The 27,666-nt window shown below is 47.7% G+C and overlaps 4 protein-coding genes and 1 pseudogene across 5 annotated transcripts; 3 read left to right on the forward strand and 2 right to left on the reverse strand.

Moving 5' to 3' along the window:
* Positions 1 to 877: 877 nt before the first annotated feature.
* On the forward strand, positions 878 to 5,708 carry RNF39 (ring finger protein 39; the record flags this gene model as incomplete). Its single annotated transcript, XM_084259606.1, has 4 exons — positions 878 to 1,359; positions 3,154 to 3,176; positions 3,380 to 3,471; positions 5,128 to 5,708. The coding sequence occupies exons 1-4, from the start codon at positions 997 to 999 to the stop codon at positions 5,706 to 5,708; spliced, it is 1,059 nt and encodes a 352-aa protein (XP_084115732.1). The 5' UTR covers positions 878 to 996.
* Positions 5,709 to 7,512: 1,804 nt separating this feature from the next.
* Positions 7,513 to 9,652, reverse strand: PPP1R11 (protein phosphatase 1 regulatory inhibitor subunit 11; the record flags this gene model as incomplete). Its single annotated transcript, XM_084227751.1, has 3 exons — positions 7,513 to 7,715; positions 8,134 to 8,242; positions 9,584 to 9,652. 3 exons carry the CDS (start codon positions 9,650 to 9,652, stop codon positions 7,513 to 7,515), a joined length of 381 nt encoding a protein of 126 aa, XP_084083877.1.
* Positions 9,653 to 11,963: 2,311 nt separating this feature from the next.
* On the reverse strand, positions 11,964 to 15,184 carry POLR1H (RNA polymerase I subunit H; the record flags this gene model as incomplete). The annotated part of the gene is made up of 4 exons (XM_084228166.1): positions 11,964 to 11,988; positions 14,414 to 14,523; positions 14,720 to 14,820; positions 15,049 to 15,184. 4 exons carry the CDS (start codon positions 15,182 to 15,184, stop codon positions 11,964 to 11,966), a joined length of 372 nt encoding a protein of 123 aa, XP_084084292.1.
* Positions 15,185 to 17,396: 2,212 nt separating this feature from the next.
* Positions 17,397 to 18,622, forward strand: LOC311188250 (dual specificity mitogen-activated protein kinase kinase 4-like; annotated as a pseudogene). Its single transcript has one exon. The product of its transcript is annotated as a dual specificity mitogen-activated protein kinase kinase 4-like (transcript).
* A 1,615-nt stretch (positions 18,623 to 20,237) lies between these two features.
* On the forward strand, positions 20,238 to 21,927 carry LOC311188251 (uncharacterized protein ZNRD1-AS1; the record flags this gene model as incomplete). The annotated part of the gene is made up of 3 exons (XM_084259396.1): positions 20,238 to 20,467; positions 20,704 to 20,779; positions 21,169 to 21,927. 3 exons carry the CDS (start codon positions 20,238 to 20,240, stop codon positions 21,925 to 21,927), a joined length of 1,065 nt encoding a protein of 354 aa, XP_084115522.1.
* Between the last annotated feature and the right edge of the window lie 5,739 nt (positions 21,928 to 27,666).

The raw sequence follows: 27,666 nt of genomic DNA on the forward strand, positions 1-27,666 counted from the left end.
CTTTCCTGAGCCTTGCCTTGCTGTATGGCCCTGACAATGCCAGCTCTCCGGGCCTCAGTTTACCACCAGAGTTGAAATAGATAACCTTTGGATACATTCCAAAGAAGGAGAAAAGGAGAAAAATGGAAATAAGAACACATGTGGGGAAAAACGAGAAAGAGAAATAAATAGGAGAGAGACATAGGAAGACAGTCACAAGAGAGGCCCTGGGAGTCTGCCAGAGTGGAACAGAGAGAGCCCTACCCAGACTCCTTGAGGCAGGAGTGTGGGCGCCCGCTCCCCACCCCCTTGCCCAAGCTTCAGAGTGTCCTTAAGCCCTTAATAGGCAAGGCAGGAAGGTGGAAGGGAGAAAGGCTCCTGGAAAGAGTCACACACCAACACTCAGAAGCCTGCCTGCCAAAGCCACACAAACCAGGATCCATGCTTCCGGCCCCCAGCCCCCAGATGTAGGTGTGCCAGACACCTGGAATGACTCACACCTTGGCGATGTGGGCACACAATGCCAAAAGCGAGCCTGGGCACCCTGCCCACCCTCACACCACAGGCAGTGCGGACGGAGAGGCTGGGGCTTTTCGGGGGCTGACCGAGGGCTCACCTCCCTATACCTTGCTACCTTACCCCCAAGGCGCCCCCTAGAAACCGCCTCCTCGGCTTGAGGACCTCAGGTGTCCTTTCCTCCCCCATCACTTCCTCCCCCAAACCTTACCTGGGAAGCGGGAGAACCAGATGAGGTGTTGCGCAAGGCCTGATGTTTACCTCCCGCAGGGGCCTCCTCCCTCCCTATAAAGCCTGACGTGGTGGGGAGATTGGCGGAGCCAGAGACTGGTTGAAGAGGGAGGCCATCCCGGGAGAGGGGCAGAAGCGCGTCGGAAAGTTAATGCGGGAGGCGGAGAGAGGGGCAGCGACTCAGCAAGCAGCCGGGGCGGCCCGCCATCTGCGCGCTCGCAGGCGCCGGCGGGGGTCGCGCAAGGGACGGCACCCGGGCGCCGGCTCCCCATGGAGGCGCCCGAGCTGGGCCCGGGGCTGGTGGAGCGTCTGGAGCAGCTGGCGACGTGCCCGCTGTGCGGGGGCCCCTTCGAGGACCCAGTGCTCCTGGCGTGCGAGCACAGCTTCTGCCGCGCGTGCCTGGCCCGCCGCTGGGGGGCCCCGCCGGCGCCCGGCACCGAGGCGTCCCCCACCGCCTGCCCCTGCTGCGGCCGGCCGTGCCCCCGCCGCAGCCTGAGGTCCAACGTGCGGCTGGCGGTGGAGGTGCGCATCAGCCGCGGGCTGCGGGAGAAGCTGGCCGAGCCCGGCGCCCGCACCGGGAGACGCCGAGGGGGCCGCATCCCCACCATGGGCTGCCTGGACCCGCAGGAGGAGGTAAGAAGGGGCGCTTTCCGGGGTCCGCAGCCGTGGGAGGAAGGGGGAGATTCGTGGGCGCCCCGGGGCAGACGTGATACCTGCTGGTGAAGTTTCGCCCAAGGACGGCGCTGAGAAAAGCAAAGGTCGAAGGGGCGGGACTGCCCACGAGTCCTCACTGTGAAGTGAGGGGTGCCAGGGAGGACGCGGGGAGAGGCTGGCTCTGCTGGGGGGCGGGGGCGAGGGCGGGGGGGGAGAGGCTGCTGCACGCGCATCTGTCTCGTGAGAGAAGATGGGGAGAAGGGGGTGGGAGGCAGAGAAGGGGCTGCGGCCCAGGACTGGCCGCGAGGGTCCCCCTGGGGCCCCTCGAGCCTGCGAAGTGCAGGAGCCTGGAGGGAGGCCCCTGGGTGCGCAGGAGGAGACCTGGCGGGGGGCGGGGGGCGGGGGGGCGGGGAAGGGAGCTGGCGTTGGGGAGAGGGACGGGAGGGTAAGGGGAGCGGAGTGGGAGTGGGAAGCTGACAGGAGTGGGGGTGGGGAAAAGGGGGATCGGGGCGCGAGGAGGCGCTGGGAGCCTGGGGATGGTGCGGGAGACCAGGCTCCGAACACCCGAGAGCGCGCGCGGAGAAAAAGCCGAAGTGGAGGGGCGGGGAAGGCGGGGCTGTCAAAAGAAGGGAGAAAGGGGAGGAAATCCGAATGCCCGTGTAGCTTCTTGGGGTTAGTTCCCGGGCTGCGGCTCTCGCCGAGTTGTATGTTGTTGGTTACTGTCCTCAGCTCCTCCCAAGGCCCCAGGTAGGGGCGGTGACGGCTGGAGGTGAGGTGCGGGGGAGCAACCGACATCTGGCGGCTCTCTGCACCCCAGCCTTTTCATCCCTCCACCCACACCTCACCCCCAGCGCCTGTCAGGAGCCTCCAATTCCTTGGCCATCAACCAACCCCATTCCCTTGCGGGACCCCCAGGCATCCGGGATTCCTGACTGGATTCTCCCCAGCAGCCAAGCCGGTCTCTGGTCTTGCTTCCACCCTTTGAAGTCCACATAGATCTAATTAGTCTAGGTGTAATTGGCATAATTAGGCAAGTTGCCTTTCCTCTCATCACCCTACTGGTCTGCTTCAGTCACTCCCACTGGACAGTGAAGGGGGAAGGGGGGGAACCCTAATCTCTGAAGGGAAATATCCGGCGCCCTCTCCTGGCTCCCAAGGTACCCTGCCAGCAGTTGGGCCTCTTGGCACGCATCCAAGTCCAGTTGCCTCCTTGGCGGGGGAAGAGACACACAAAACAAAGGGCCCAATAAACGCCACCGGGCTTTTATGGCAGGAGGGGAAGCAGTTTTATTATAAGGCTTTTATATACCAACTCTTAGCCCAAGGGTCTGGGTATGTGTTTGGTCTGTGTCATGGGGTGGGGGGAGCTGTTTGTCTGGGGTAAACCCTCAGAAAGGCTGATAAGGATAGGGGTGAGTGGAAGAGAGAATGGGGTTCGGGGTAGGGAGTGGGGAAGAAGGAGAAGGCAAGGAACCAGGGGCAAGAAAAGGGCTTGGATGAGATTGGAGAAGGGGAAGGAAGAGCTCTTGGGAACGGGGAAGGGGGGAGGATAGTGGGCATGGAATTAGGATGAAGATAAAGTGGTGTAGAGGAAGGAAGGTCAGGAAAGGGGATGGGGAGAATGAGAGGAAAAACACCAGGGATAAAGGGTAAGATGGCTCTGAGAGGTGGGAAGAGAAGTCACCAGGTCAGACCCAGCTCACCTGAGGCAGGAGGAGAGAGGGACAGCATGACACCCAGCACTCACATCCATGTTTTCTTCTCCCCACCCAGGATATAAGGAAGACATGGAGAAGGTGAGTTACTTTTACTGTCCCTCCCCTTCTTCCACCTGCCACATCCATCACCTTTTCACGGGCCCATAGCTTTGTCCCCGCTCACAGACAGGTTTTATGGGCGAGGTCTCACCCCTCCCTGCTCCAGAGTTGTGAGTGGGGTAAGGGTCAGGGCATCAGAGGGTATCTACCAGTTTCCTGACCCTTCTTCCTCATCTGTCCAGATTTGATGCCCCAACACCCAAGACATCTAACACAGAGGATGATCTCCCTGAAGATTACCCAGTGGTCAAAAACATGCTTCATAGACTGACAGGTAAAGAGGGTAGAAGGGAGGGAATGGAATGCAGAGTCTTAGGTTTGCTGCCTTTTTAAAAAATTTTTTTAAAAAGATTTATTTATTTATGCATACAAGAGCTGGGGTTCAGGCCAGAGATGTGGGGGGCGAGAGTATTCACCAGAGACAGAGTGGGGAACAGAACAGGCAGATTGACTGAAATACACTGCTGAGGGGAGCAGCGGGTGAGACAGGGGAGGTCTGCTTCACCATGTGGATAGCTCCCTGGCCGGCTGGATATAGAACTTGTGCTTCAGAGGCTGTGGATTCCTTCATAGAGTGGTGCTTAACTCCTTGCGCCACCAGGGAGGCCCAGGTTTGCTGCCTTTTTATGTTCTAGAGATAAAAGTCCAAAACCAAGTTCCTTCTAAGGGCTGTGAGGGAGAATGGGCTCTGTGACTCTGATTTGTTTTGTAGCCTCAGGCATTCCTTGGCCTCCAGGTGCCATTCTCCCTGTGTCTTAACACCCTCCTCTGTATACATTTATCTCTGGGTCCAAATTTCCCCCCTTTAAAAGAATACCATTCATGGGCCTCCCTGGTGGCGCAGGTGGTTGAGCGCAGCACTGTGAAGCTGTCTGCAGCCTCTGCAGCGCGGGTTCAATCCCAGCTGGCTGGGGAGAATCCCACATGGGGGAGAATCCTGCATGGTGCAGTAGGCCTCTCCTGTCTCGCCTGCTACTCCCCTCAGCAGTGTATTTTGTCAGTCTGCTGTTCTGTTCCTCCTCTTAATTTTTCATTCACTCATACACACTGCCTCTAACTTTAACAGACTCCTGGAGGTCAGCTGCCCCTCAAGTATTTCTGTTTGCACCAATTCTCATCCTTCTTCTCTAGAAGGTTCCCAGGACTCCTGAATCTCCCCGCCCCGTCTCTGGGCCTTCTCTGCAGCTCCTGCAGAGTTCCCTCCTCCATCGCTCCCAAGGTTGCTCTCCACCCTTCTTTAAACTGCCCAGAGAAGATGTTTCACCTTCTTGGTCACCCGCCATCCCACCCAACCTAGACAACTTGTGGCACCCTTAGTACAGTCTTTCCTCAAGTACCCCAATAATTTCTTCTGGTCCTTGCAGCTATCACCATTTCTTGTTTCTCTGCCCCACCCTCCTTATAGAAATGGGCCTGTCGGCTCCCTCCTATTCTTGTGGGTGAATGGGCTGGTTTCTCCAGATGCATAGGCTTCCTCTCTCGGCCCCTCCTCTCTGTCTCTTGGGGTTCAGTATCTGGTATCAGTCTTTCTCTTTAGGTTCACCTCCCCATCCTGCTGACCCAGCTCCCAAGCTCCACCCCAGATACTGCAGATTGAGATATCAGGCTCCACTCCTCCCTAAAAGTCAGATCAGCTTCACTCTTTTTCCTCAACTCCACAAAGCAGTCAGCCTCGCAATTGATCTCTGCCCTCTGCCCCTGCCCTGGGCCAGAGGGTCCTTCTCTAAGTCCAAGTCTACAGGAGATAGTGGTGCATGGGTCGTGCCCAGTCCTGCCCTTCGTGGCCTTCACTTTCTTTGGGTCTACCGGCCGGCCTTCGGAGCCGCAGTGAGGCCTCTTACACGCTCTCCACTGCGCTTCCCCCTTCCCTTCCCGCCTCTGTCTCGGAAATCTCTCTCATGGGGTCCTGTCGCTGCCTTCCTCTCTCCAGCCGACCTGACCCTGGACCCCGGCACCGCACACCGCCGCCTGCTCATCTCCCCGGACCGCCGCAGCGTCAGCCTGGCGCCCCCAGGGACACCCGCGCCCCCTGACGGCCCCGCGCGCTTCGATCAGCTGCCGGCGGTGCTGGGCGCGCAGGGCTTCCGGGCCGGCCGCCACTGCTGGGAGGTGGAGACGTCGGAGGCCGCCTCCTGCGGAAACTCGTCTGGGGAAGAGGAGGACGATGGCGAGAGCCGTTACGCCGTGGGCGCGGCCGGGGAGTCGGTGCAACGCAAGGGCCGCGTGGGGCTGTGCCCCGCAGGGGCCGTGTGGGCCGTGGAGGGCCGCGGGGGCCGCCTGTGGGCGCTCACGGCGCCGGAGCCCACCCCGCTGGGCAACGCCGGGCCCCCACCGCGGCGCATTCGCGTGGACTTGGACTGGGAGCGGGGCCGCGTGGCCTTCTACGACGGCCGCTCGCTGGACTTGCTGTTCGCCTTCCAGGCGCCCGGGCCCCTGGGGGAGCGCGTGTTCCCGCTACTGTGCACGCGCGACTCCCGCGCGCCCCTCCGCATAGTGCCCGCGGAAGGTTGATACTCAGCTGCCCCTCTCCGCCCCCACCCCCCATCTAGTCTGGCCTGCGTGGAGGATGCTTTCTCTTGGACACAGAAAGCCCGCTCATTCCAGGGATCATGTCCCCAGGCCCAGTGGGGAGTACCAATGAGCACCCCACCCCCCTCTGTCTCTTTTCTCTCCCAAAGTGTTAAGAACCCAACTCGCCTCCTTTCCATATCCAGTACCAAAGCCCAATTTATTCCTGTTGCCGCCCTCTTGAGCCGCTTCTCCTGTACAACCCGGCACTAACAAATTGACCTCTGGCAGGGAAAGGCCCTGCCCCATCAGTATTGGTAAATGGCCCAGGCTTACTACCAGAGGCCCTGCTAGTTATTTACCTCCCATTTATGCCTTTCCTAGTCTCAAAGGGTCCAATGCTTTCCCAAGGGCTGACTTGGCTTCCCTGCCCTGTCCATGCTGAGGGTTTTCCTCAAGAGAAGCAAAAGCCTCTTCCTAAATCAAACCAAACCAAACCAAAAACCAAGAGAATTGACCCTGGCCTTGGTGTTCGGGCCCTGTAGGAAACTTAATGTCCTTTGCAGGTGAATTCTACTTCACCCTCTTCTCTGACTATGTTCTATGTCTATAGCCTTTTCCCATTAAAAACTTAAAACTCCCTTTTGCACATATTCATAGTAAGGAACCAATGGTGCTACCTCTTCTTTCCTCAACCTGGGAATCATCTGGACACCCCAAATTCATCCCTGTACATAACCTCACCTCTTTCCCCATATGTATAAATGGGTCCATATTTAACACATTTTGTGATGTTGGGTTATTTATTTTGTGCATCTGTGGCAATAAATGAGATCTCAGTGGTGATACGGATTGATTGATCTCTGCAATTATGCATGGCAAGAGGCCTGGAGAACATCCTGATCCCAGTAAGAGGGGAAGGCTGGACATCTGCGCTGGCAGAGGTGTCAAAAGTTTAGGAAGGTAGGGGTAAGAGTTAGTAGGGGATATACCCCTATCACTGCTCCCTCTCTTTCCTTCCCTCTCCCAAAGACTCAGGCCCCTGGAACTGTATTGGATCTATTTCCAAAGTTGGAAGACAAAGACTGAGTTGGCACTAAGTGACCCGTCTTGAAGCCAGCTCTGTCAGAAATCCTAGATCACATGATAGAAGTTTCATGATTTTCTAGTTTCCATTAATGGTGAGAATGACAAAGACCTCTCTTCCCTAACTCCTCTTGAGGGCACAAGGAGATGGGCAGGAGGGGCAGGGGAAGTCTGGGAACCCTGAGGTCTCCCATAAGACCTCCCATTCCTCAGGCAAGGAGTAAGAGTTAGGATTATATAAATACATTAGTGGAAGAGCTCTAAGCCAGGAAAAACAAGCATAGCTGTGGCAAGATTGCCTGGAATCTGACTGGGACCCTGGCAGTGAAGGCTGGAGCTATTGGAAACTCAATCTAAGTGTTTGAGACTCAAGTAGAGAGAGCAGGGGGCCAAGATAAGTGGATCCCAGGACAGGCAGTTTGGCAGTGAAAACGAAGGGAAGAGACCGGGACCAAGGTGCTTGGACCCTGGAGAGAGAAGGATGAATACCGGAGAAATGAGAGCTGGGAGAACCCAGAAGTGTGGGTTGTAGAATAGCAGCAAGTCAGAATTCCAGGATCTCTGGTTACCCTCTTCTACCCTCCTCCCCCTTCCATCTATCAGGCAGAGGAGACAGGAGCAGGGCTTGGAGAAGGGATCAATCTATGGGTTTAGTCCTTAAGTAGCCACATGGATACATTCAGGGCCAGCCGGACACAGGAATGGTAGGGATGAGAGGAATTTAGTGCTGCATTGGCCCTGGTGGGGGCTGGGAAGGGTCAGGGGGCTGTGGAGGGGTGGTGGGGGTCGGTTCGGGAGCTGAATGACGCCGTCCTTTGCGGTGGCCCCGTACACAGTGAGTATGACCACAGCCCTCCTCTTCCTCCTCATCACTCTCCGTGGAGCTCTCGCCAAAGGCCCGAGGTTTCTCATAAATACAGCAGCCTGGATTTAGAGGGAGGAGTCCAGTTAGAGAGGGAGAAGATGTAGAGTCAGTTCCATTCCCATAGATCTCATTCCAAATTCTTACTTCCATCATTGTTTTCTACTTTCCAGGAGTCCCCAGGCCTCCAGAAGTCCCCTGGTACTCAGGCATCCCAACCTTGTCTTTTTGGAGAGTCAGGGATCCAAAGTTCCAATTCTCTCACCTCTGGTACCTCTTGCCTTCTGACCCTGGCACATCCTAATTCTTTCCCTGTAACTCTGATCTCCTCCCCTAGTTGCCAGAGAACCACCAAAACAGTGACAGGACTGGGAGCCTCTGGGGGCTTCAGGAAGGGCAGTGCCAGGACATGTGTGAAGGAAGAAGGAATGCAGTATGCAGAGGGTAACCAGAACTGCAGGATTACTAAGAAATACTCACATTTTGATGAACGGCGCCCCATATGTTCATTATCCACAGTGTCACTTGTCCATTCCACTTTCTTCTCTGGTTTCCGTTTCCGAAGTTTGATGGTTAGGCTCCGGTTCTCCTGGAAGTTACAGTAAGAGGGATGGGCATTCCCTTGTAATTCCTTTCTATTGATTTCTCCTACTCCCTCCCAGGGGCCTCCTCTCTTCCCTTCCCCAGCTCAATCAGTATCACAGACACAGCACCAAAAGAGCTGAGCTTGGGGAGCAAATAAAGTAGAACAGATCTTTGACCTCAGGGAGTCCCTTGAGCAATCATGAAAAATTATTTCCTGTTCTTGGGCCTCCCTGGTGGCGCAAGGGGTTAAGACACAACCTATGAAGCTATCTGCAGCTACTGTGGCAGGAGTTTAATCCCCGGCCAGGGGGCTACCTGCATGGTGCAGGGGACCTCTCTTGTCTCACCCACTGCTCCCCTCAGTAGTGTATTTCAGTCAATCTGCCTGTTCTATTCCCCACTGTCTCTGGTGAATCCTCTAACCCCCGCACGTCTGGCCTGTACCCCAGTTCTTGTATGCATAAATAAATCTTTTTTTAAAAAAAATTATTTCCTGTTCTTGATGACGACTAATATACAGAAAAGACACAATTCCTAACCTAGGGAAGCAAATCTTTAAAGGAAAATAAAATCCTCGCTGGCTCTCCATCTTCCTCCCCAAATCATCCTTAATGGTATTAATATATGAAAGTTATTTTCTCAGTCCCCAATGCCTAATCTTTGATGTTTCTTTTTTTTTCCAGATCACCTATTCTTTTTTCCATTAAAGAGAGAACTCTTCTCTCACTCAAGCCTAGCCCCTCCCCCATCTACCTATTCCTAGCATCCTATCTCTGGTAACTATTGTTAAAAACTCCCTTAATCCAGATGCTATAAAACCCAAAACTACCTTCCCTTCTCTCTGTGATAGCAACCTAACCTTTTATTTTTTTCCCGAAAATTCTATACTTTTCTATATTTCTCAAAATGTCATCTTCATCTCCATTTTTTGTCCCTCCCCGCCCCCCACTTCCTTTCATTCATTCCTTGAAGAGATATTTATTGGTAAGTTTCTGGTTAAATTGCCCTACTGCCGGCCTTCAAACATGCTTTCTTACATAGCCTTATTTTCCTCTACCACCTCCCTAGTTCCCCAATCCCCGAGTTCCCATTCCTTCATCACTTATACACACCACCGCTGCAACAGCATCACCTACATCCTCTACTTCAAGCCGCTCGACCAGACTTCTGCACAATCTCTGCTACTCCAACTATCTTCAAGAACTTGCGATTCTCCCAAACCCAATTCCTCAATGCCGCCCCGCCCGCATCCCCCGGCCCAGCCCTGCAGCAACTCTCCGAAACCCTGTCCCCTCCCTCCCAGTCACCCAGACCCCTACGCAGCACCACCCCCTGCCTTTCTCACGGGTTCGGTTGTCACGGTAACTGTTGTCTCAGTGACGGTCTCACTCAGCCCAGCCCCTGCCTCGGCCATGGCTGAGGCTGAGGAGAGGCAAGGTGGGGAGGAAGTGGGATGAGAGACTCTTCTCTTTTTCAGTGCCCCTGGGACTAAGAGAATCGGTATCGGATTCAGAATAACAGTCAGGAGCCTCGGCCTTCTTTTTCCCCCTCCTCCTGGGCCTGCGCTTCCCCACCCCTGAGGATAACCTGTCCAACCCCACTTCCGACTCTCAACTTCCGGGTGTGACGCAGTCTGTGGTCCCCGTTTTCACTTCCCGGGTACTACCTGCGTCAAAACGCGGGCGTCACGGGATTAGTTCCGCAGTGGTGTGCCAGTGCGCAGGCGCCGCAAGAGCGCGCCGCAAGCTTGGCGGAAGAGGCTTCCCCGCGCGTGGGGAGGAGGGGGCGGCCTGGGGCGGCGCGCGCACGGGCAACCGAGGGCAAGGAGGGGTCGGTCGGTCGGAGCGAGCCGGAGCGGCTGCGGCGGAGGGGTGTGGCTCGGCGCTCAGCGGGCGTGGGGGGAGATGGGGGGTTTGCAGCACCTAGCTCAGCTATGCGGTGGCTGAGCCCTTCCCCGCCGATTTTTATCCCTTTGTGGGAGGACGTGGAAAACTAAGGAGCAGCAGTAATGACCTTATAGTAACCCACTCGCGTTTCCTTCTTTCGTTTGGGGATGAGAGAAGCGGGACCTAGAACAGTTGTTGGCGTTTGAGCGGGTTTCTTCATGTACCTTCAGTTTGGATTTTTCTCCTGTCACTGTGCTAAGCATTGAAGAGGAAGGAGCATAAAACGCAGATCCTGCCTTTTAGCTCCCATCGTAGTAGGAAAGATTGGTATGCTTAGAACAAAAATATAAACCATTGGGATACTAACATTGAAGTAAATCGCAACTATGAAATTGGATTTAGTTACGTTCTGCAAACATACTTTTATGGAGTGGAGATAATATGAAGTAAATGAAAGGTCATAAATTGGCCAATTTATGCTTTGATAGAAAATGTGTTTCTCAGGGTGCAAGTGAGTAAAAATGAGAACCAGAAGCAACAAATGTTATATATATTTTAGGTAGCTTGTAACGTATTGCGTGCACTGATGGAAATGCAGTTTTGTACAGCTGGAATATAAGGGGGGGGGGTAAGATGCCAAACGAGGCAACAGATAGCTGTGGTTATATAGTTCTGTAGACTTTGCTAAGAAAGTTGAGTTTTATCCAGTCAGTGTTAATGGGCAGTGAAAGGCTTAAAGGATAGACGCATGAACAGATTTGTTTCATGTTTCAGGAGTGGGACTACAAAGTCAACTGCCAGCACAGTTCAAATGTACTGTGGAAAAGGCTGCCTATCCCTCCAAATTGCTGAGGGTCAGAGAGAAGTTTGCTTGAGAACTCAATGCATAATGGATCACACAATTACAATCATTACTGTCCTACCTTGATCACCATTTAAGCCAAGAAATGCGGGAGTAGATTTCCAAACGCAAACTTTAATGTTTCTTGGCCTGGACTACATATATTTCCCTTTCAGGTTTTTGGTTCACAAGATACAACCCAGCATGTATCAGTGTAGCCCATTAAAAGAACAAGTATCTCCATGGAGTGGGAGTTCTTGATTTTTACTTTTTCAACCTTTCTACATACATTTCTACATACATTTCAATGAATATAAATATTTATCTTGAGCAATTAAAACAAATATATATATATCCAAAATGTCACATGTAGTAAGTACTTACTAGTCCCTTGGTATCAAAATTTGTTGATGTAAATTTGTTGTATGTAAATTTGGACAAATTTACATATCAAATAGAGCTAGTTAAATTATCTGTTGAATCTCTTAGTAAGCAAACTCCCACTTTTTATTTCCCTAAAACTCAGGCACCAAATAGATTTAGACAGGGGTGTATGGATAAGCTTTTTTTTTAATATTGGTTTATTCTTGGCTCCATTTTTTCGTACTTGTGTTATTCTTTCTCATGTACTAATTTATATTATACTTTTGTACTTGATATATTGGTTGACAAAAGAAATACATCCCTGTAAGCTCATTTAAATTCCTTTTGGAACAAGACCTACTGTAAGTAACATATAAATGCCTGGGTCTTATGAAAAAATATAACTTTTTTATTGAAGTAACAATGTATTATATAACAGGTGTGAAAATATAACTTTGATAAGGAAATTTAATTAGGAGTGGGAGTCCTCTGAGGACAGCTGGTATTGCCCATACGATGATCTACTTCCTCTGGGGAGCAAAACATTGCAACCAGGAGGCAGACAAGGTATCTAAGAACCCAATACCCTCTACCTTCTAAGGAAGGCTAAATTGTTGAGTCATCCAAAGAAAGAATCAAGAGTCTTCCTTCTCCTGGAACCTATGGAGAAATAAAGGACTTGTTATATTTGATCAAAGAAAGAGGTTCTAGCAATGTAAAATGGGATTCTCAAATAACCAAAGAAGGACTTTTACTTATGCTAATGTGAAGTACTAGCTGCCCTGAATCTTCCTTCAAGACAACTGAAAATGGTGGGATTAAAAATATACCTAACAAATTATGAACTATGCAAAGATTTATTAGGACACAAAAGAAAAAAAAATGATAAATTAGACCACATAAAAATGTAAAACTTCTTTAAAAAATAAGTAAGACTGGGGGAAAAAAGGGAGCCTCCCTGGTGGTGCAAGGAAGTCTCAGCACTAGGAAGCTATTGGCAGCCACTGCGGCACAAAGTCCTATCCCCTGCCAGGGAGCTGACCCACTTTACGGAGTAGACCTCTCCTGTCTCACCCCCTATTCCCCTCAGCAGTATATTTCAGTCAATCCACCTGTTCTGCTTCCCACTCTGTCTCTAGTGAATCCTTTCACCTCCCCCCTCTACAACTCTGGCCTACACCCTAGGTCTCACATGCATCAATAAATCTTTAAAAAAAAAAAAAAGGCTGAAAAAAAATACTCTCAAAAGACTTATGTACCTATAAATATTTCTAGTCTATTGCTGAGGTGGGGAAAAAAAAAAGATTGTAAAGGCAATCTTTACATTAGATAAAATGATGATAAAACCAAGAATCTAGACAGGTAAGTTAAAACTGAAGTCCCTGCTTCTATGGTACCCTTGCTCTCTTGACAAACACATGAAGAAACCAGAGATAAATCTCTGATGAAAAAAAAAAAATCTCCCCGGAGAATTTCTAACCATAAGCCCAAATTCGTACTACCTATGTGCTCCAAAAACTCTAAAGCCAAGAAGTTAATATAATAACTCAAGGCACCTGAATGGAAAACACAAGTGCTAGAAAACATTTCACCATAAGCCTCTAAGAACTCCTAGTATTCAGATTTTTTTTTTAAATCAAAGTTTATAGTTAAAAATCACAAAAGAAGGGAAAAAACCGCCATGAAAGCAGAAATAGCAGACAGCAATATGAGACCCACAAAAACCTGTGGGTATCGGTATTATCACTATATAAATATCCATGTTTAAAAAAGTTAGTTACATGTAATACATATTTTAAGAATAAGAGGAAAAATTTATGATTAAAGAATTGAGAATTATTTAAAATGATGAGATATGAACTAAAAAAAATTAAAGACTTGCTATATTTGATCATTATTATTTGAAATAATCTAAAGACAGAATTAATGGCCTGGTAGAGAAATCTTAAGTATTTTTTTTAAATATTTATGTATTTATGCATACAATAGCTGGGGTTTAGGCCAGAGGTAGGAGGGTAGGATTCACCAGAGACAAAGTGGGGCTCAGAACAGGCAGATCTACTTAAATACACTGTTAAGGGGAGGAGCGGGCAAGACAGGAGAGGTCTGCTGTGGCATGTGGGTCACCTCCCTGGCCAGGGATTGAACTCGTGCTACAGAGGCTGCAGATAGCTTCATAGTGCTGTGCTTAACCCCTTGCCACCAAGGAGGTCCCGAAATCTTAATTATCCAAAGAAAACATAAAGATATAAAAGATTGAAAACAGTAAAGACAAGGTGAGCAAAAATGGAAGATAGTTCTATTTAATCAGAGTTCCAGAATGTGAGAATTGAGAAGATGGAAGGGCAAGTTCTATGAGATAATGGTTGTTAATTTTCCAAGGTTGATGAAAAAACCACCAACAACTGCTCAATTTTAAAAGTCCAACAGGGCCTCCCTGGTGCCTCAAGAGGTTAAGCGTCAGCACTATGAAGCTATCCGCACCTATTGCAGCACAAGTTCGCAGCAGACCTCTCCTGTCTTGCCCGATGCGCCTCTCAGCAGTATATTTCAGTAGATCTGCCTGTTTGGAGCCCCATTCTGTCTCTGGTGACTCCTTCCCCACCCCACACCTCTGGCCTGCACCCCAGCTCTTGTATGCATAAATATATCCTTTTAAAAAGCCTAGCAAATCCTAAAAAGGATAAACAAAGCCAATAAATAAAGAATAAATAAAGCCACCTCTTGACATATAGTAGTGAAACTGCCTAACACCGAAATGCAGAAAGCTCATGTTCTTTTTAACAAGTCAATTCTCACCAAAAACTACTACTGAGTGCACTGGAAGATTCCAGCACATCATGTTGACTACTAAGCAACATTCGCCTTCTGTATTTTTTCATCTCCTTTGAAATATCTTTAAAGGTTTTTAATTCAGTTATAAAAAGAATGTGCAGTTTTTAACAATAAAAACTACCACCAATCTGGACTGTGCAGAAATGAGGGATGGGACTAAAAGAAAGTTTATTCAATACAAAAAGTAAGTCACTGGGTTTTCTAGTTGGTAAACTGAGAAAAAGGCAGAGAGCAAGGAAAGGATACGCACTTGCAGTTGGTACAGGTGTAGAACACAGTCTGCCCTTCATCAGCTGAGCGCATCTGTCTGGTGTGGTAGGCCATCCCCTCATGACCGCATCGAGAACAGCGCCTGTCAACCTGAGAAACAACTTGTGGATTAGGGAGGCCTGGTTAATCCTCCTCAGTTATCACAGGAATCACGCATTCACGCTCTGTAAACACTATGGCTCGAAGATGCCCCTTGGAATTGGGCACACACCTCTCCAGATCTCAGCAATCGCCACTTCATTTACCTGCCAACTAATGGGGCGAGTCCATGACGTTACTAACTTACCACGGGTCCCTGGAACTCAGGTCCTTCCTCCATCGACGTAGGTATAGCGGTACCCAGTTTGTTGAACACAAATGAGGTCTTCACAACCTTCCCTTCGAAGTCTGCGCGTGCAGTAAAAATTGGTTGTGCACACAAGCGACGGGAATGGGCACCCCCAATTCCACCTCCATTAGGCCTGGAGGCCCTACATCCCTTTCAGGTTTTATAAAATGCCCGATCTCCTGTTTTAGGGTCCTCCTCTCCAATGCAACCGATATTGAGGTCGCCAAGCCACTCCCCCACTCCTCCCACTTTCACGCTGGACCTTCCGCGGGGGCCGCCCCTCTCACCCCGCACGTTGATGGAGAAGCCACAGCGAGTACAGGTGACCGTATCCTGGGCCCCGGGCAAAGGCAGGACGGAGCCGCAATCCGGGCAGAAATCCAGGTCCGACTGAAAGCTGGAGCAAGGGCCGGCGAGGTCCATGATGGGCAGCGAGCCCTGGGAAGGGCACGGGGAGTTTATTAAGGAGCGAGTCGTCACCCCCACTCCGGGGAATCATTTCTGTACCGCCCGGGACTACGCCCATATAACCCTCTGTCCACGCACGCCTAGCGCCCCTGCCGCCGAGGAGCCCAAGATTTCGGGGTCCCCCGCCGGCACCCGTTACCTGGAGACCCGCAGGAGCGGGCCGGAGTGAGGCCACTGCGCCGGAGAGCGCGACTCCGCGTCCGCTGAGGGGCCCCGAGCGCGGCGGGCGGGGGCGTCGGCGCGTCCCGGCTCGCGATTGGCTGTGACGTCATAACCCAGCGCCGCGCGCGCCGCGCCCCGTGCGTCTGGAGCTGACCGTGTGTGGAGGCTGCTGCGGCGCCACCTTCTCCTGGTTCTGTACCGTCGGCTACGAAAGCGGGTAACCCGTGCTGCGTGTCACACTGCGCTCTCAGGACCCAATTCTGAAATATGTCTGCTCTCGGTTTCACTACCTTGTAGGAACCCAGTCTCGGGGGCGTTTTCCCTGACAATCTTTACAAATTCTAATTTCTTTCTTTTTCTTTTTTTTAAAGCTTTATCCATCCATGCATACAAGAGCTGGGGCACAGGCCAGAGGTGCGGGGGGCGAGAGGATCCACCAGAGACAGATCCACCGACCGAAATACACTGCTGAGGGGAGCAGCGGGCGAGACAAGAGAGGTCTGCTCGCCACGTGGGTTGCTCCCTGGCCGGCCCGGGATTGCCTCAGTGTTGTGCTTAACCTCTTGCGCCACCAGGGAGGCCCTACAAATTCTAATTTCAGTGGCCTTGAAGAACTACAACTCCCGCCTATCCTGAGCCTATATTTCCCCTAGGCGGCTGCCCAGTGGTAAACAAACAAGCAGACATTCTCATAGAGTCCTAACGCACCTTGGGCCTCGTGGACCATGCAAGGGCTCTCTGCAGGGCCCGACCTGGCTTGCGTGCTTTGGGGTCTTTTCCGGGCCCTTGGAAGAGGTGAATTTTCTTTTCAAGGGGCCAGAAGTGATGAGGGTAAGGTGAGGAGGAATACTCAGTCACGTGGAACCAAAAGGAGCAGGGATAAAGTGGGAACTTGGGAAGCAGCCCAAGACTTTGGAGGTGTTGAAAGAAAAGGTTGGGATCCCCCCCAACCCACCTTAGACTCCTTCCAAATGAGGAAAACTCACATTCGTCAAGGGAGTAGTTGTGGTTAGAATTTCAGTAAGACTTAGGTTGAATTGTGGAACCTCAGCTCCACCCCTTCCGTTGCCTGTCCTCCAGCCAACTTTAGAACTTCCTCCTCCATTAGGTGGACACTTGATATTTTTCTAATCGTTTCAAAAACATTAAGACAAGTAACTTTAGCAATGCATGCTATTTTCATTCATGTGTAATCTACAATCTAAAGTACAAACTTTCCCTGAAGGGACAGCTTCTAGATGAATTTCTTAATACCCTTCCACCTTTGCACCTGCCCCCCTTCACCCCTCACCAGATAACTTGTGCTAAGCTCCTTACCTGTAAAAAGTCTGGAGCCATCACTGTTTTCTCCTCCAGTGGAGACAATCTGATGTGTTCTCAGAGAGGCTCTAGTCTGCCTTTCTCTGCAGTAATGGAAAGACACAATAGTGATGGGGTTAAAACTCTTGAGCAAGCCACTGGAGAGCAACAAGGCCCTAATTTTTCTTACCTGCTTTCTTTTTATCTTACAAAGGCCAGTCTCTTGCCCAACCAATGATGGTAAGCATTTTTTATTCTCATCTGTTTCTTCTCATTTGAAAGTGGAAATTGAAATTAGCTCTCTCCCCTCCCCAACATTACTTTTTCAGTTTGAAAAAACAGTAAGTGAATATCCACCATGGGTATAATCCTTACTTTCCTAATGCAGTCAAAGAACACAGACATTATAAGGCAGGCATGACTCTTTTCCCCACAGATGCTCACAATCTGACATTCAGTTAATATGTATTAAACATCTATGCAGTCTTTGAGCTGAGGCATCAACTACAAAGTTGAAAACTGTTCTCTGACCTTGAGTACAAGTGAATAATTAGAATACAGTGAAGATACACTTGTAGGACAACATATGAGAGTGCAGGACTAAGATATATAAAACAAATATGCCTGTGTACTACAAAGAAGTCCAATGAATTTTTTAATAAAAAGATATATACAGGTGGCACTGCTCAGCTCCTCACTCCAGACAATGGTGGCCTCGAGCCCGAGCAGTGGTGGTTCTGGGGGCGGTGGCAGCAGCAGCAGCAGTGGCACTCAAGCCCTGTCAGGTACCCCAGCGCCAGGCCACCTGGCCATCAGCAGCATGCAGGGTAAACGCAAAGCACTGAAGTTGAATTTTGCAAATCCACCATTCAAATCTACAGCAAGGTTTACTCTGAATCCCAATCCTACAGGAGTTCAAAATCCACACATAGGGAGAACTGAGAACACACAGCATTGAATCATCAGGAAAACTGAAGATCTCCCCTGAACAGCAATGGAATTTCACTGCAGAGGACTTGAAAGACCTTGGAGAAATTGGACGAGGGGCTTATGGTTCTGTCAACAAAATGGTCACAAACCAAGTGCACAAATAATGGCAGTTAAAAGAATTCGGTCAACAGTGGATGAAAAAGAACAAAAACAATTTCTTATGGATTTGGATGTAGTACTGCAGAGTAGTGATTGTCCATACATTATTCAGTTTTATGGGGCACTCTTCAGAGAGGGTGACTATTGGATCTGTATGGAATTCATGTCTACCTCGTTTGGTAAGTTTTACAAATATGTATACAGTGTATTAGATGATGTTATTCCAGAAAAAAATTTAGGCAAAATCACTAGCAACTGTGAAAGCACTAAACCACATAAAGGAAAACTTGAAAATCATTCACAGAGATATCAAATCTTCCAATAATCTTCTGGACAGAAGTGGAAATATTAAACTCTGTGACTTTGCATCAGTGGACAGCTTGTTGACCCCATTGCCAAGACAAGAGATGCTGGGTGGAGGCCATACATGGCACCTGAACAAATAGACCCATGTGCATCACAACAAGGATATGATGTCCGTTCTGATATCTGGAGTTTGGGGATCACATTGTACGAGTTGGCCACAGGCCGCTTTCCTTATCCAAAGTGGAATAGTGAACTTGATCAACTAACACAAGTGGTGAAAGGTGATCCTCCACAGCTCAGTAATTCTGAGGAAAGGGAATTCTCCCCCAGTTTCATCAACTTTGTCAACTTGTGCCTTACGAAGGATGAATACAAAAGCCAAAGTATAAAGAACTTCTGAAACATCCCTTCATTTTGATGTATGAAGAACATACTGTAGAGATCAAATGCTATTTTTATAAAATCCTGGATCAAATGCCAGCTACTCCCAGCTATCCCATGTATGTCGATGGATATCACTGCTACGTCAGACTCTAGAAAAAGGGCTGAGAGGAAACAAGAGGTAAAGAATTTTCATCCCATATCACAGTGTTTTTATTGCTCACCCAGACACCATGTGCAGTAAGATTGATTTTTATTTCCATTATGTCTGTATACTCATGTCACCTAGAACGTGCATCCCCATAACACCCAACTGATCACACAGTGTTAGCGCTAGTCAGAGAAACCTCATCCTGTGCTTTCGCGGTGAACATGTTCATGAAATGTGGAAGTCAGTACAATCAATTTGTTGACTGTGATTAGATCACATCTTAAATTCATTTCTAGACTCAAAAAACCGGAGACACAGCTACTGGAATGTTGTTTTGTCAGATTTCTTATTATTGGAAGAATGTGGTGATGGATGTACTATATTTGAACATAGACTCAGACTTGAGTGAGAAGAGCTTGCACAGCCAATGAGAAACATTGCCTTCTGGAGCTGGGAGACAAAGGAGGAATTTACTTTCTTCGCCAAGTGCAATAGATTTACTGATTTGATATTCTGTTGCCTTACAGTCACAGTCAATGTTTGGGGATTGAAGTGTTCAGCCAAATTTCCTGTTTGAAATATGTTAAATTAGAATGAATTTATCTTTACCAAAAACCATGTTGTGTTCAAAGAAGTCAACATTAAAATATTGAGACGGGAAAAAAAGATATATACAACATTACAGGGAATATGAAAGATGCTCAGCTATTATGTGACAAGTGTAAATAGTTAACAAATCATTAATTTTCACAATTTGTGATCACAGTGCTAGGTAAATAAAAGATGGTTATAGTTTTAAAATCTCAAAATAGTTATACAAACAGTAATGTGCCAAAGAGGGCAGTGAGAATCAATACGTGATATCAGTTCCAATAATATAGACAGATTATTGTATTTATAGATGATAGCTCCTACACTTCATAATGTTAGCATCAAAATATTAAGAGTGGTTTGAATCACAATGTAAATGACTGATTTTCAAATGTGTTGTTGAAGTAAAAAAAAAAAAAGTTAAGTGTTCAGGAGAAAGTAAAAATCTGTTACATAGATTATACCAGAAAGACCTTATGGAGTCAGGGCTTACCCTGTGGAAGATGGACAACTGCTATTTATTGAGAACTTACCACATATCAAGCATTGTATCAAGCTCTTTAATTCACATTTGTTCTTTACAACACTGAGAGAGACATTTTTGTCTAATCCCCTTTTTTACAGATGAGGAAACTAACAGAGATACACTTACCCTGAGTCACTCAACTAGGAGATGATAAAATTAGAATTCAAACAGCCCTGTCAACGCTCCAAAGCCCAACTCTTAATCGTAAATGGCATTAAAACAGAAGCACAGAGATGAAATACTAGGCATCCTCACTTAACTTCAAAATGACCTCACAGTAAATACAGATTAGGTTAGGGACGACACATAAAAAGTTGATAGTCTTCACTTGTGTTGCCATCAGCTTGTCCTGCCCCAGTGTAACCACAGATTCCCACCTCAAGTGGTTCAACAGGGTTTCATAATGGATTTAGGGTGAAGGATGGTTGACAGTGTATAACAGGCAAGCAGAGGGGAGGGGGGTCAAATAAGAACAATTTCAGAACAAAGATTAGAGGGCAGAGATGCTGTATGTGTTGATAGAGGCAGAGAGAGCCCGGATCAAGAAACTTCAGAAAGAGAATGAACTGATAGCACCAAAGTCCAGAATCATCTCACAAAACAGAGAAGGTTTGGGGCCTGAACAGTCTGTAACAAATGTGCCTGGGCAATCCTTCACCAAGGAATCTGGCTCTTCCCTCTCCAAATCCCGGATTGAAGATTCAGAGTGGTTCATGTTGAGTCCACAAGAGAAGTATGTTTTTAGTTTATATGAAAGATCCTCCTCTTACTAAAAGCATTCATTGTTCTCCATAGGAAGGCAGTGGTTTCCTATGGAGGAAATGGCCTTACTATTTGGTTTTCTCTTTCTGAGAGAAATACCCTTGGCCTTGGTCAAAACAATTGGGGCTTTTGGTTCAGTCTACATGTAAGTAGATGTGTTCTTATACCACCCACATTTTAATCCACCTTGTTTTTTCTATCTTCCAGATTGGCCTGGGCTAAAGCATCTAAAGACCCTAGGATTGCTGCAGGTCAACAGTCCCCACTAGAGAAAAAAATCCTGGTAAATTATCTTCACAGCAGTTTGAAACTATCAGGAAAAGGAATCTTAGGTTTAAAATCCTTCTCCCCAAATGACACCTTCCAATAGTGTATCTAGACTGGCAAATGTTTTCCAGCTATATCCATACTTGCAAATCAGAGTATTATTTTGAAACTCTTAATGCTGTATTTTTTGAAAACTAGTTATTGTTTTTGGTGATGGGTACTTCAACTTTCAGAGTTCACAGACTCACCTAGGAGTGATGGGAGCAAAATCACAATTGTTACACAAAGTAAATAAAAAGTCGTGTATTTTATTGGTGTCAATAGGGAGGGTGGACTCCTGTTTGAATGTGTTCAGAGTAAAAGGATGTTTGCATTATAAAAAAATTTTGTATCTCCCTTTCACAGAATCTAGGTGGCGTGCATACAACAGCAGCAAGACAACTGATAACTCGAAAATATCAAGAGGAGTATGAAAGACTCTCTAGGGAGCAAGCTCTTTCTCTTGACTACTGGCTTGCCAAAGCAGAGTCTCATTACAATAAAAGAATAGTGGAAATGATGAGAGAACAAGAGACAAGCAGTGAAATCAGGAAGAAACCGGAGGGGAGGATGACCCGAAGCACAGAGACACAAAAGCAGTACTTTTTAGTACCTGAGAGAGAGATGAAGCACATAGAAAGACACATAAATCGAACAGGACATGCCAGAGAGTTAAGGAATAAAACGTTTAGACAATCACGATGCTCCACTGAAACAACATTTCCAAGAATTGTACCAGAAGAACATTGCATCCAGACTGCACAGAGAAGGAAGCAGATAAGTAATAGAGAACAGATGCAAATTAAAGGTCACCAAGAACGCATGATTCGAGGGAGAGAACTTACAGAGCAAAAACTTAAGGAAAAAATCTTGAGGAAAAGACATCTTGAGAAACAGCCACCTATATGTGAGAAGCGTGAGAAAGTAAAGGAAGAAATAAAAGAGTTTGAAAACGTTACTGCTTATCCACTTTACCAGCCATGCAGAAGTCTGATTAAAGTGAATATTCTTATGGAAAAGTCTCAGAACAGAGAAAGGGAGAAAATAATTATAAAACCATATCAAAAAAAATTCTTAACTGTACCACCCTTTTTGAGAAGTCAAATACGAAAAATAAAAGATTAGCAAAATTTCACTGCTTTTTTGATAAAATATCTCTTAAATGAAAAATTTTTTTAAGTCCATTCTCTCCACAGGATTCAGTGGCTATTCCTGCTTGTATCAGATAGTTCTGGACTTGATAACTAAACTACCTACTTTTGGTCGCTTTGTGTTTTTTTCAGGCTGCTTCTTTTAGTTTCTTCATCCATAAAGTGGGAATAATATTTCATAGCATTCTTGGGTGGATTATTTTTTGAATAAGTATTAGCACATATTAAATGTTTCATAAATATTAATTCCCCCACTTGGGAAAACCTGGGTTGAATAATGATAATGAATAAGTAATTACCCTAGTCTGCCTTTTCCACTCCTCCTACTCTCAATGGTGATCTTGATGAGATTACTACTATAGTCTTTTGTTTTCCATTCACAGTTTCATCAGGAAACTAACTAGGCCCTGAAAGTTTAACTTGTACCACACAATTTACTTGTAGGAGAAACTTAAATTTTGAGAACCTCCTATGTGCAGGTCATTGTGTTAATTACCATGAGAGAATAAAGAGAAGGCCTTGCCCTTGATTAGTTTGTACTAATGGCATAGATTCTATAAACAGATAATAAAATATGGCAAGAGTTACAGAGCTAAGTACAGGTGCTGTCCAAAGGAAAGACACCTACTGAGCCTTGGTGGATAGGTTGGGAGAAGGAAGGAGGTAAAAGAAGGAGGTGCAGTCATCTTGTGTTTCTAACAACTCCACATTTTGTCTCTTTCTATCACCTTAAGCAAGATCTTCCCAGTGTTTGGGTCCACTTAGGTGACTAAATTCACCCTCAATACTCATTTAGAAATTCAATGAGAATTTTACTTACTAAGTGGACTGAAATTTATTATTTTCTAGTTGGTTCATTTTCTTTCTAGATATCAGAAAGTTGGGAAAGTAAGGGTTCAGAGTTAGTTAGCCAGAGAATGAAAGAGAAGCAGAAGAGAGAAAACGAGACTACGAGAGAACGCCTGAGAGCCCAGGAAGAGTGAAGACTCGCCGGGGGCCAGGAGGCCTGCCAGCCTCCTGGCCCCCCAGCACCCCTGCCTGCTGTGTTCATGGTATAATGACAACAAAAGCCTGAAAAGCCATGGAGGGCTCCAGGACTCTGCTCTACCCCATCTGCTCCAATCATAGAAAACCTGCACTGTGCCCATCCTGCCTCTGCAACAGGTTTGCCCCTAGCCCTAAATCCAGATAGGTGAATACAACTCTGGTATAGTAATCTGATGATAAATGTTTATCTCATGGGAATTGTTCAGACAGAAGATTTTGGGAAAGTAAATATCAAGCCCTAGGCTACTGCATGTTCAAGGACCCTGGCTGTGAGGCCCATTTTCATGGTGGATGGGCACATTTGGAAGTTAGGCCCCATAACCTGTCTGCAGCTACTGTTCAGTCTCTACTCTTCAGCTGCATTCAGGAACGCTCTTCGCAGATGAGAAGAGTGGCTCACCATAAGCTCATTTGACACTTGGAATGGGCCCTTTGGTACAGGGTAACTGGTATGGTCCCACAAAGGCCAGCACACCACGCCTTCTGTTTGGTGGGAGAAGCAGATAGGCTCAGGTATTCTGGTCATGCTGGTGACAGGAGTGATTAATTCCGGTAGACCCCCATGCCTGCAGACTGTTCATCGCTCACAGAGAGTCAAGGTTAAAAAGAGGAAAAGCCGCCTCTAGAAAGAAGCTTGTGCTGGACACCTGCCTTTGTTCTTCTTTGCAGATGGGAGCTTCCTTATCCGTCTTGAAAAATAGCATGTCTCTCTCCTGCATCCTGAAGAGTTGGGATCAGTTTGACCCTGAATCCTTGAAAAAGAAAGGGTTTATCTTTTTTTGTATGCAAGCCTGGCCACAGTATGACCTCAAGGATGGGGAAGCCTGGCCACCTGAGGGAAGTATCAATTATATGTCAGTTGGGATTTTTTTGTCTAAAGGAATGAAAACAGTCAGAATTGGCCTATTTACAGGCCTTTTCTGCCCTCAGGGGCAATAAAACCTATGTGGAGACACAGCCTAATGCCTACTGGGGAGCCTCTGCCCATCCCCCAGCCAATACTGCCATCTTGCCCTCCGTACCCAGGGGCGCCAAATAAAGTAAATGAGGACTTAAGTCCTGCCTCGCCTCCATCTATGCCACCAATGGTCTAGCAGGAGTCAGTTCCTCAGCCTAAAGTATTATCCACTGATCTCCCAGATAAGACTGAAAACAAGCCATTACCCTGCCTCTCTCTGTCGCAAACTCAGGTGGTGGCTAGTGGAAGAGGGGGACCTGTTAAAGTGCACATTCCCTTTTCCTTATGGGATCTGAGACAAATTAAAACAGGCCTAGGAAAGTTTTCAGATCATCCAGTAAATATATCGAGGTGTTTCAGGACCTAACCATGTCATTTGATTTGGAATGGAAAGATATAATGCTCATTCTCAACCAGACTCATCAGGAGAAAATGAAAAAGTTCTTAGGGGAGCCCTACAGTATGGGGATGACAGGTATACTATAAATGCCCAGGGAAAAACAAGGGAAGAACTCAGAGAGTGCCCCACTGGAAGTCAGGCAGTTCCCTGTATCTGATCAGGGTGGGATCTAGAGGACTCTCAGAAATCATTTTGTTACTTGTAATATAGAAGGGTTAAAAAAAAAGCCACACTTCAAGCCAATAAACTACTCAAAGCTGGCAGGAGTAATATAGGGAGAAAAAGAAAGCCCTTCGGCCTTCATGGATAGGCTGAGGGAGGCATTGGTTGAACATACTAATATGACACCAGACTTGCTTGAGGGGCAGATAGTGTTAAAAGATAAATTCATCACTCAATCAGTGCCAGCTATCACGAGTATGTTACAAAATTGGCCTTTGGCCCTGAACAAAATCTGGAAAGCCTTCTGGATGTCACCACTTAGGTCTTTTATAATTGAAGTCAGGAGGAGAAAAGGGAATGGAAACAGACAGGCGCAAGGCAGAGGCCATCATAATAGCCTTTGAGGTCACAGAGGGTCCCCAGGAGGGGGACAGGAAGAGAGATGGAGCTCAGGCACCTGCTACGTCTGTGGCAACAAGGGCCACTTTAGGCGGAACTGAGCTCAGTGACAGCAAAAGCCACCTGGGTCCTGCTGGATCTGCCAAGGAGACCACTGGTAGAGAGACTGTCCTTGGGGCCAAGGGCACTCAGGGCCAGAACCCTGAGGTAAGGAACAGAAACAGGCATGAAGGGGACCGGTGCAGACGCTGGATCCCGTCATAGTTATAACCCCACAGGAGCCCCAAGTGGTCCTTAATGTTGGGGACCAGAATGTTGACTTCTTTTGGATACAGGGGCCACTTTCTCTGTCCTCCATAACCCCAGACCCTCTTCCTCTGAGTCAGAGACTATTAAAGGTGTATCTGGCAATCCGATGACTACATTCTTTACTCAACCTTTGAGTTGCGACTGGGAATCTGTTATTTTCCCTGCCTTCCTGGTGGCCCCTGAAAGCCTGACTCTGCTCATAGGATGAGATTTATTAGCAAAAATGTAAGCTTCCATCCACATGGATATTGATCAGAAGACTAAGCTGTGCCTGCTGCTAGTGGAGGTAGATGTCAATTTTATGTATGGGCAAATGGGAGAATTGGGAGAGACAAAACAGCTCTGCTAAAATTCTTTTAAAAAGCCCTGATCAGTTCCCCCATCGATGTCAATACCCTCTATGACCTGAAGTCTGGTCAGGGCTACAAGGCATTATTAATAATCTAAAGGAACAAGGACTCTTAATCCATTCTAATAGCCCTTGTAACATCCCTATCTTAGGAGTTCAAAGCTGAGCAATAGCTGGAGCTACTACAGGGCCTTAGGGCTATAAATGAGGCAGTGTTCTCACTACATCCTGTGGTGCCAAATCCATATGCTCTTTTTTTTAAAAAAAGATTTATTTTTATACAAAAACTGGGGCACAGGCCAGATGCACGGGAGAGTGAGAGGATTCACCAAAGACAGAGCGGGGAACAGAACAGGCAGACTGACGAAATACACTACTGAGGGGAGCAGCAGGCATGGCAGGAGAGGTCTGCGCACCATGTGGGACCCTCTCTAGTGGCTGGGATCGAATCAGTGCAGCAGAGGCTGCGGACAGCTTCACAGTGCGGCACTCAACTGCCTGCACCACCAGGGAGGCCCAATCCATATACTCTTTTGTCCCAAATTCCTGAGGGAGCTGCGTGGTTTAGTTTTAAATCTTAAAAGATGCATTTCTCTGTGTCCCTGTAGCTAAAGTCTCAATTCCTCTTTGCTTTTGAGGACCCCTCACACCCTTGCAGTCAGCTGAATTGGACAGTCTTGCCCCAGGGGTTCTGGGACAGCCTCCACCTCTTTGGGCAAGGTTTAGCCTCTGATTTGGAAGCCTTAGTTCTTCCGTGTGCAAAGAGGAAGGATCAGTGTGCTGAAGTCACTCGGGCACTGTTGAATTTTCTGGCTGACTGTACAGCATCTCCCAGGAAAAATCTCAGATATGCCCATCTCGGCTTAGATATCTTGGCCTGTTGCTTTCTCAGGGGGTGCAAGCACTAGAAGAGGAAAGGATCTGACCCATCTCTCATCACTCCCTGTCTGAGACTGTTGGCCAGTTACAAGGGTTTTTAGGGATAACTGGATGTTTTGTAGAATTTGGATTCCTAGAATTGGGGAAATAGCACAGCCCCTTTATCAGTTACTCAAAGAGAATCAGCATGACGAATGTCCAAAAATCCAGTGTACACCTGAAGCCATCCATGTCTTCGTGACTCTAAAAGCCACACTGTTATCAAAACTATTCCCACTAACTCTCCTTCTTATAACCCTTCATAGGAGGGTCCCCATCCTGTTATTCTCTCTTCTGTTATGGTGGTCAAGGGGGCAGGAGTGGATGCCTGGATACATCATACTCCAGTAAAAGCTTGGGACGCAACCTCTTTGGAGAGTCCAGACAGATGCTGAGAAATCCTCTCCACCCACCACTTGGACCTCTGAGCCTCTAGAGAACCTTCGCCTCTTGTCCAAACAGCCAACTGAAAAGGAAAATTCTTAGTTCCACTTGTTGTCTTTGTGCATTGGATTTGTTTTCAAATTGACTCTTCTTGTGAGGCAGAGAAAAGGAAGGTTTTCAAAAAGATGGGGGAAAAAGTTACTTTCTTCTTGGGAGAGGTAAAAAAAAGGGGGGTGTGGGACTCTTGAGGTCCAAGAAAGGTTTTAGAAGATGGAAAAAAGCAAGTGATTTGAGGTGAGAGGATATGTAATGAGGAGAAAAAAAGAGCTAAGTGTGGGACATAGACATTGCTTTAAAAAGAGGATTGTTATGCTTGATGGATGGCTTGAGCCACAGCTAAAATCTGGCTAACCATTCTTTGCATTGCTGTGGTACCTTGTCAATTAACCCTTTACAGACAAGTTGCAAGAAGTCTTTGGCCCATGGGCCTCCCCGGTAGCGCAGTGGTTGAGCGCTGGGTTGCGAAGCTACCCGCAGCCTCTGCAGCACCAGTTTGCTCCCCGGCCGGGTCCCACATGGCGCACAGACCTCTCCTGCCACCTGCTGCTCCCCTCAGCAGTGTACTTTGTCAGTCGGCCTGATCTGCTCCCTGCTCTGGCTCTGGTAAATTCTCTCACCTTCCCGCGCTTCTAACTGTATCCAGTGCTTGTATAAATAAATAAATAAATCTTAAAAAAAAAAAGAAAGAAAAGAAAAATCTTTGGTCTAGTGACTTGTGCCAACAGAC

Source organism: Talpa europaea (genome assembly GCF_964194135.1).
Source record: "Talpa europaea genome assembly, chromosome: 2".
Taxonomy (NCBI): Eukaryota; Metazoa; Chordata; class Mammalia; order Eulipotyphla; family Talpidae; genus Talpa; species Talpa europaea.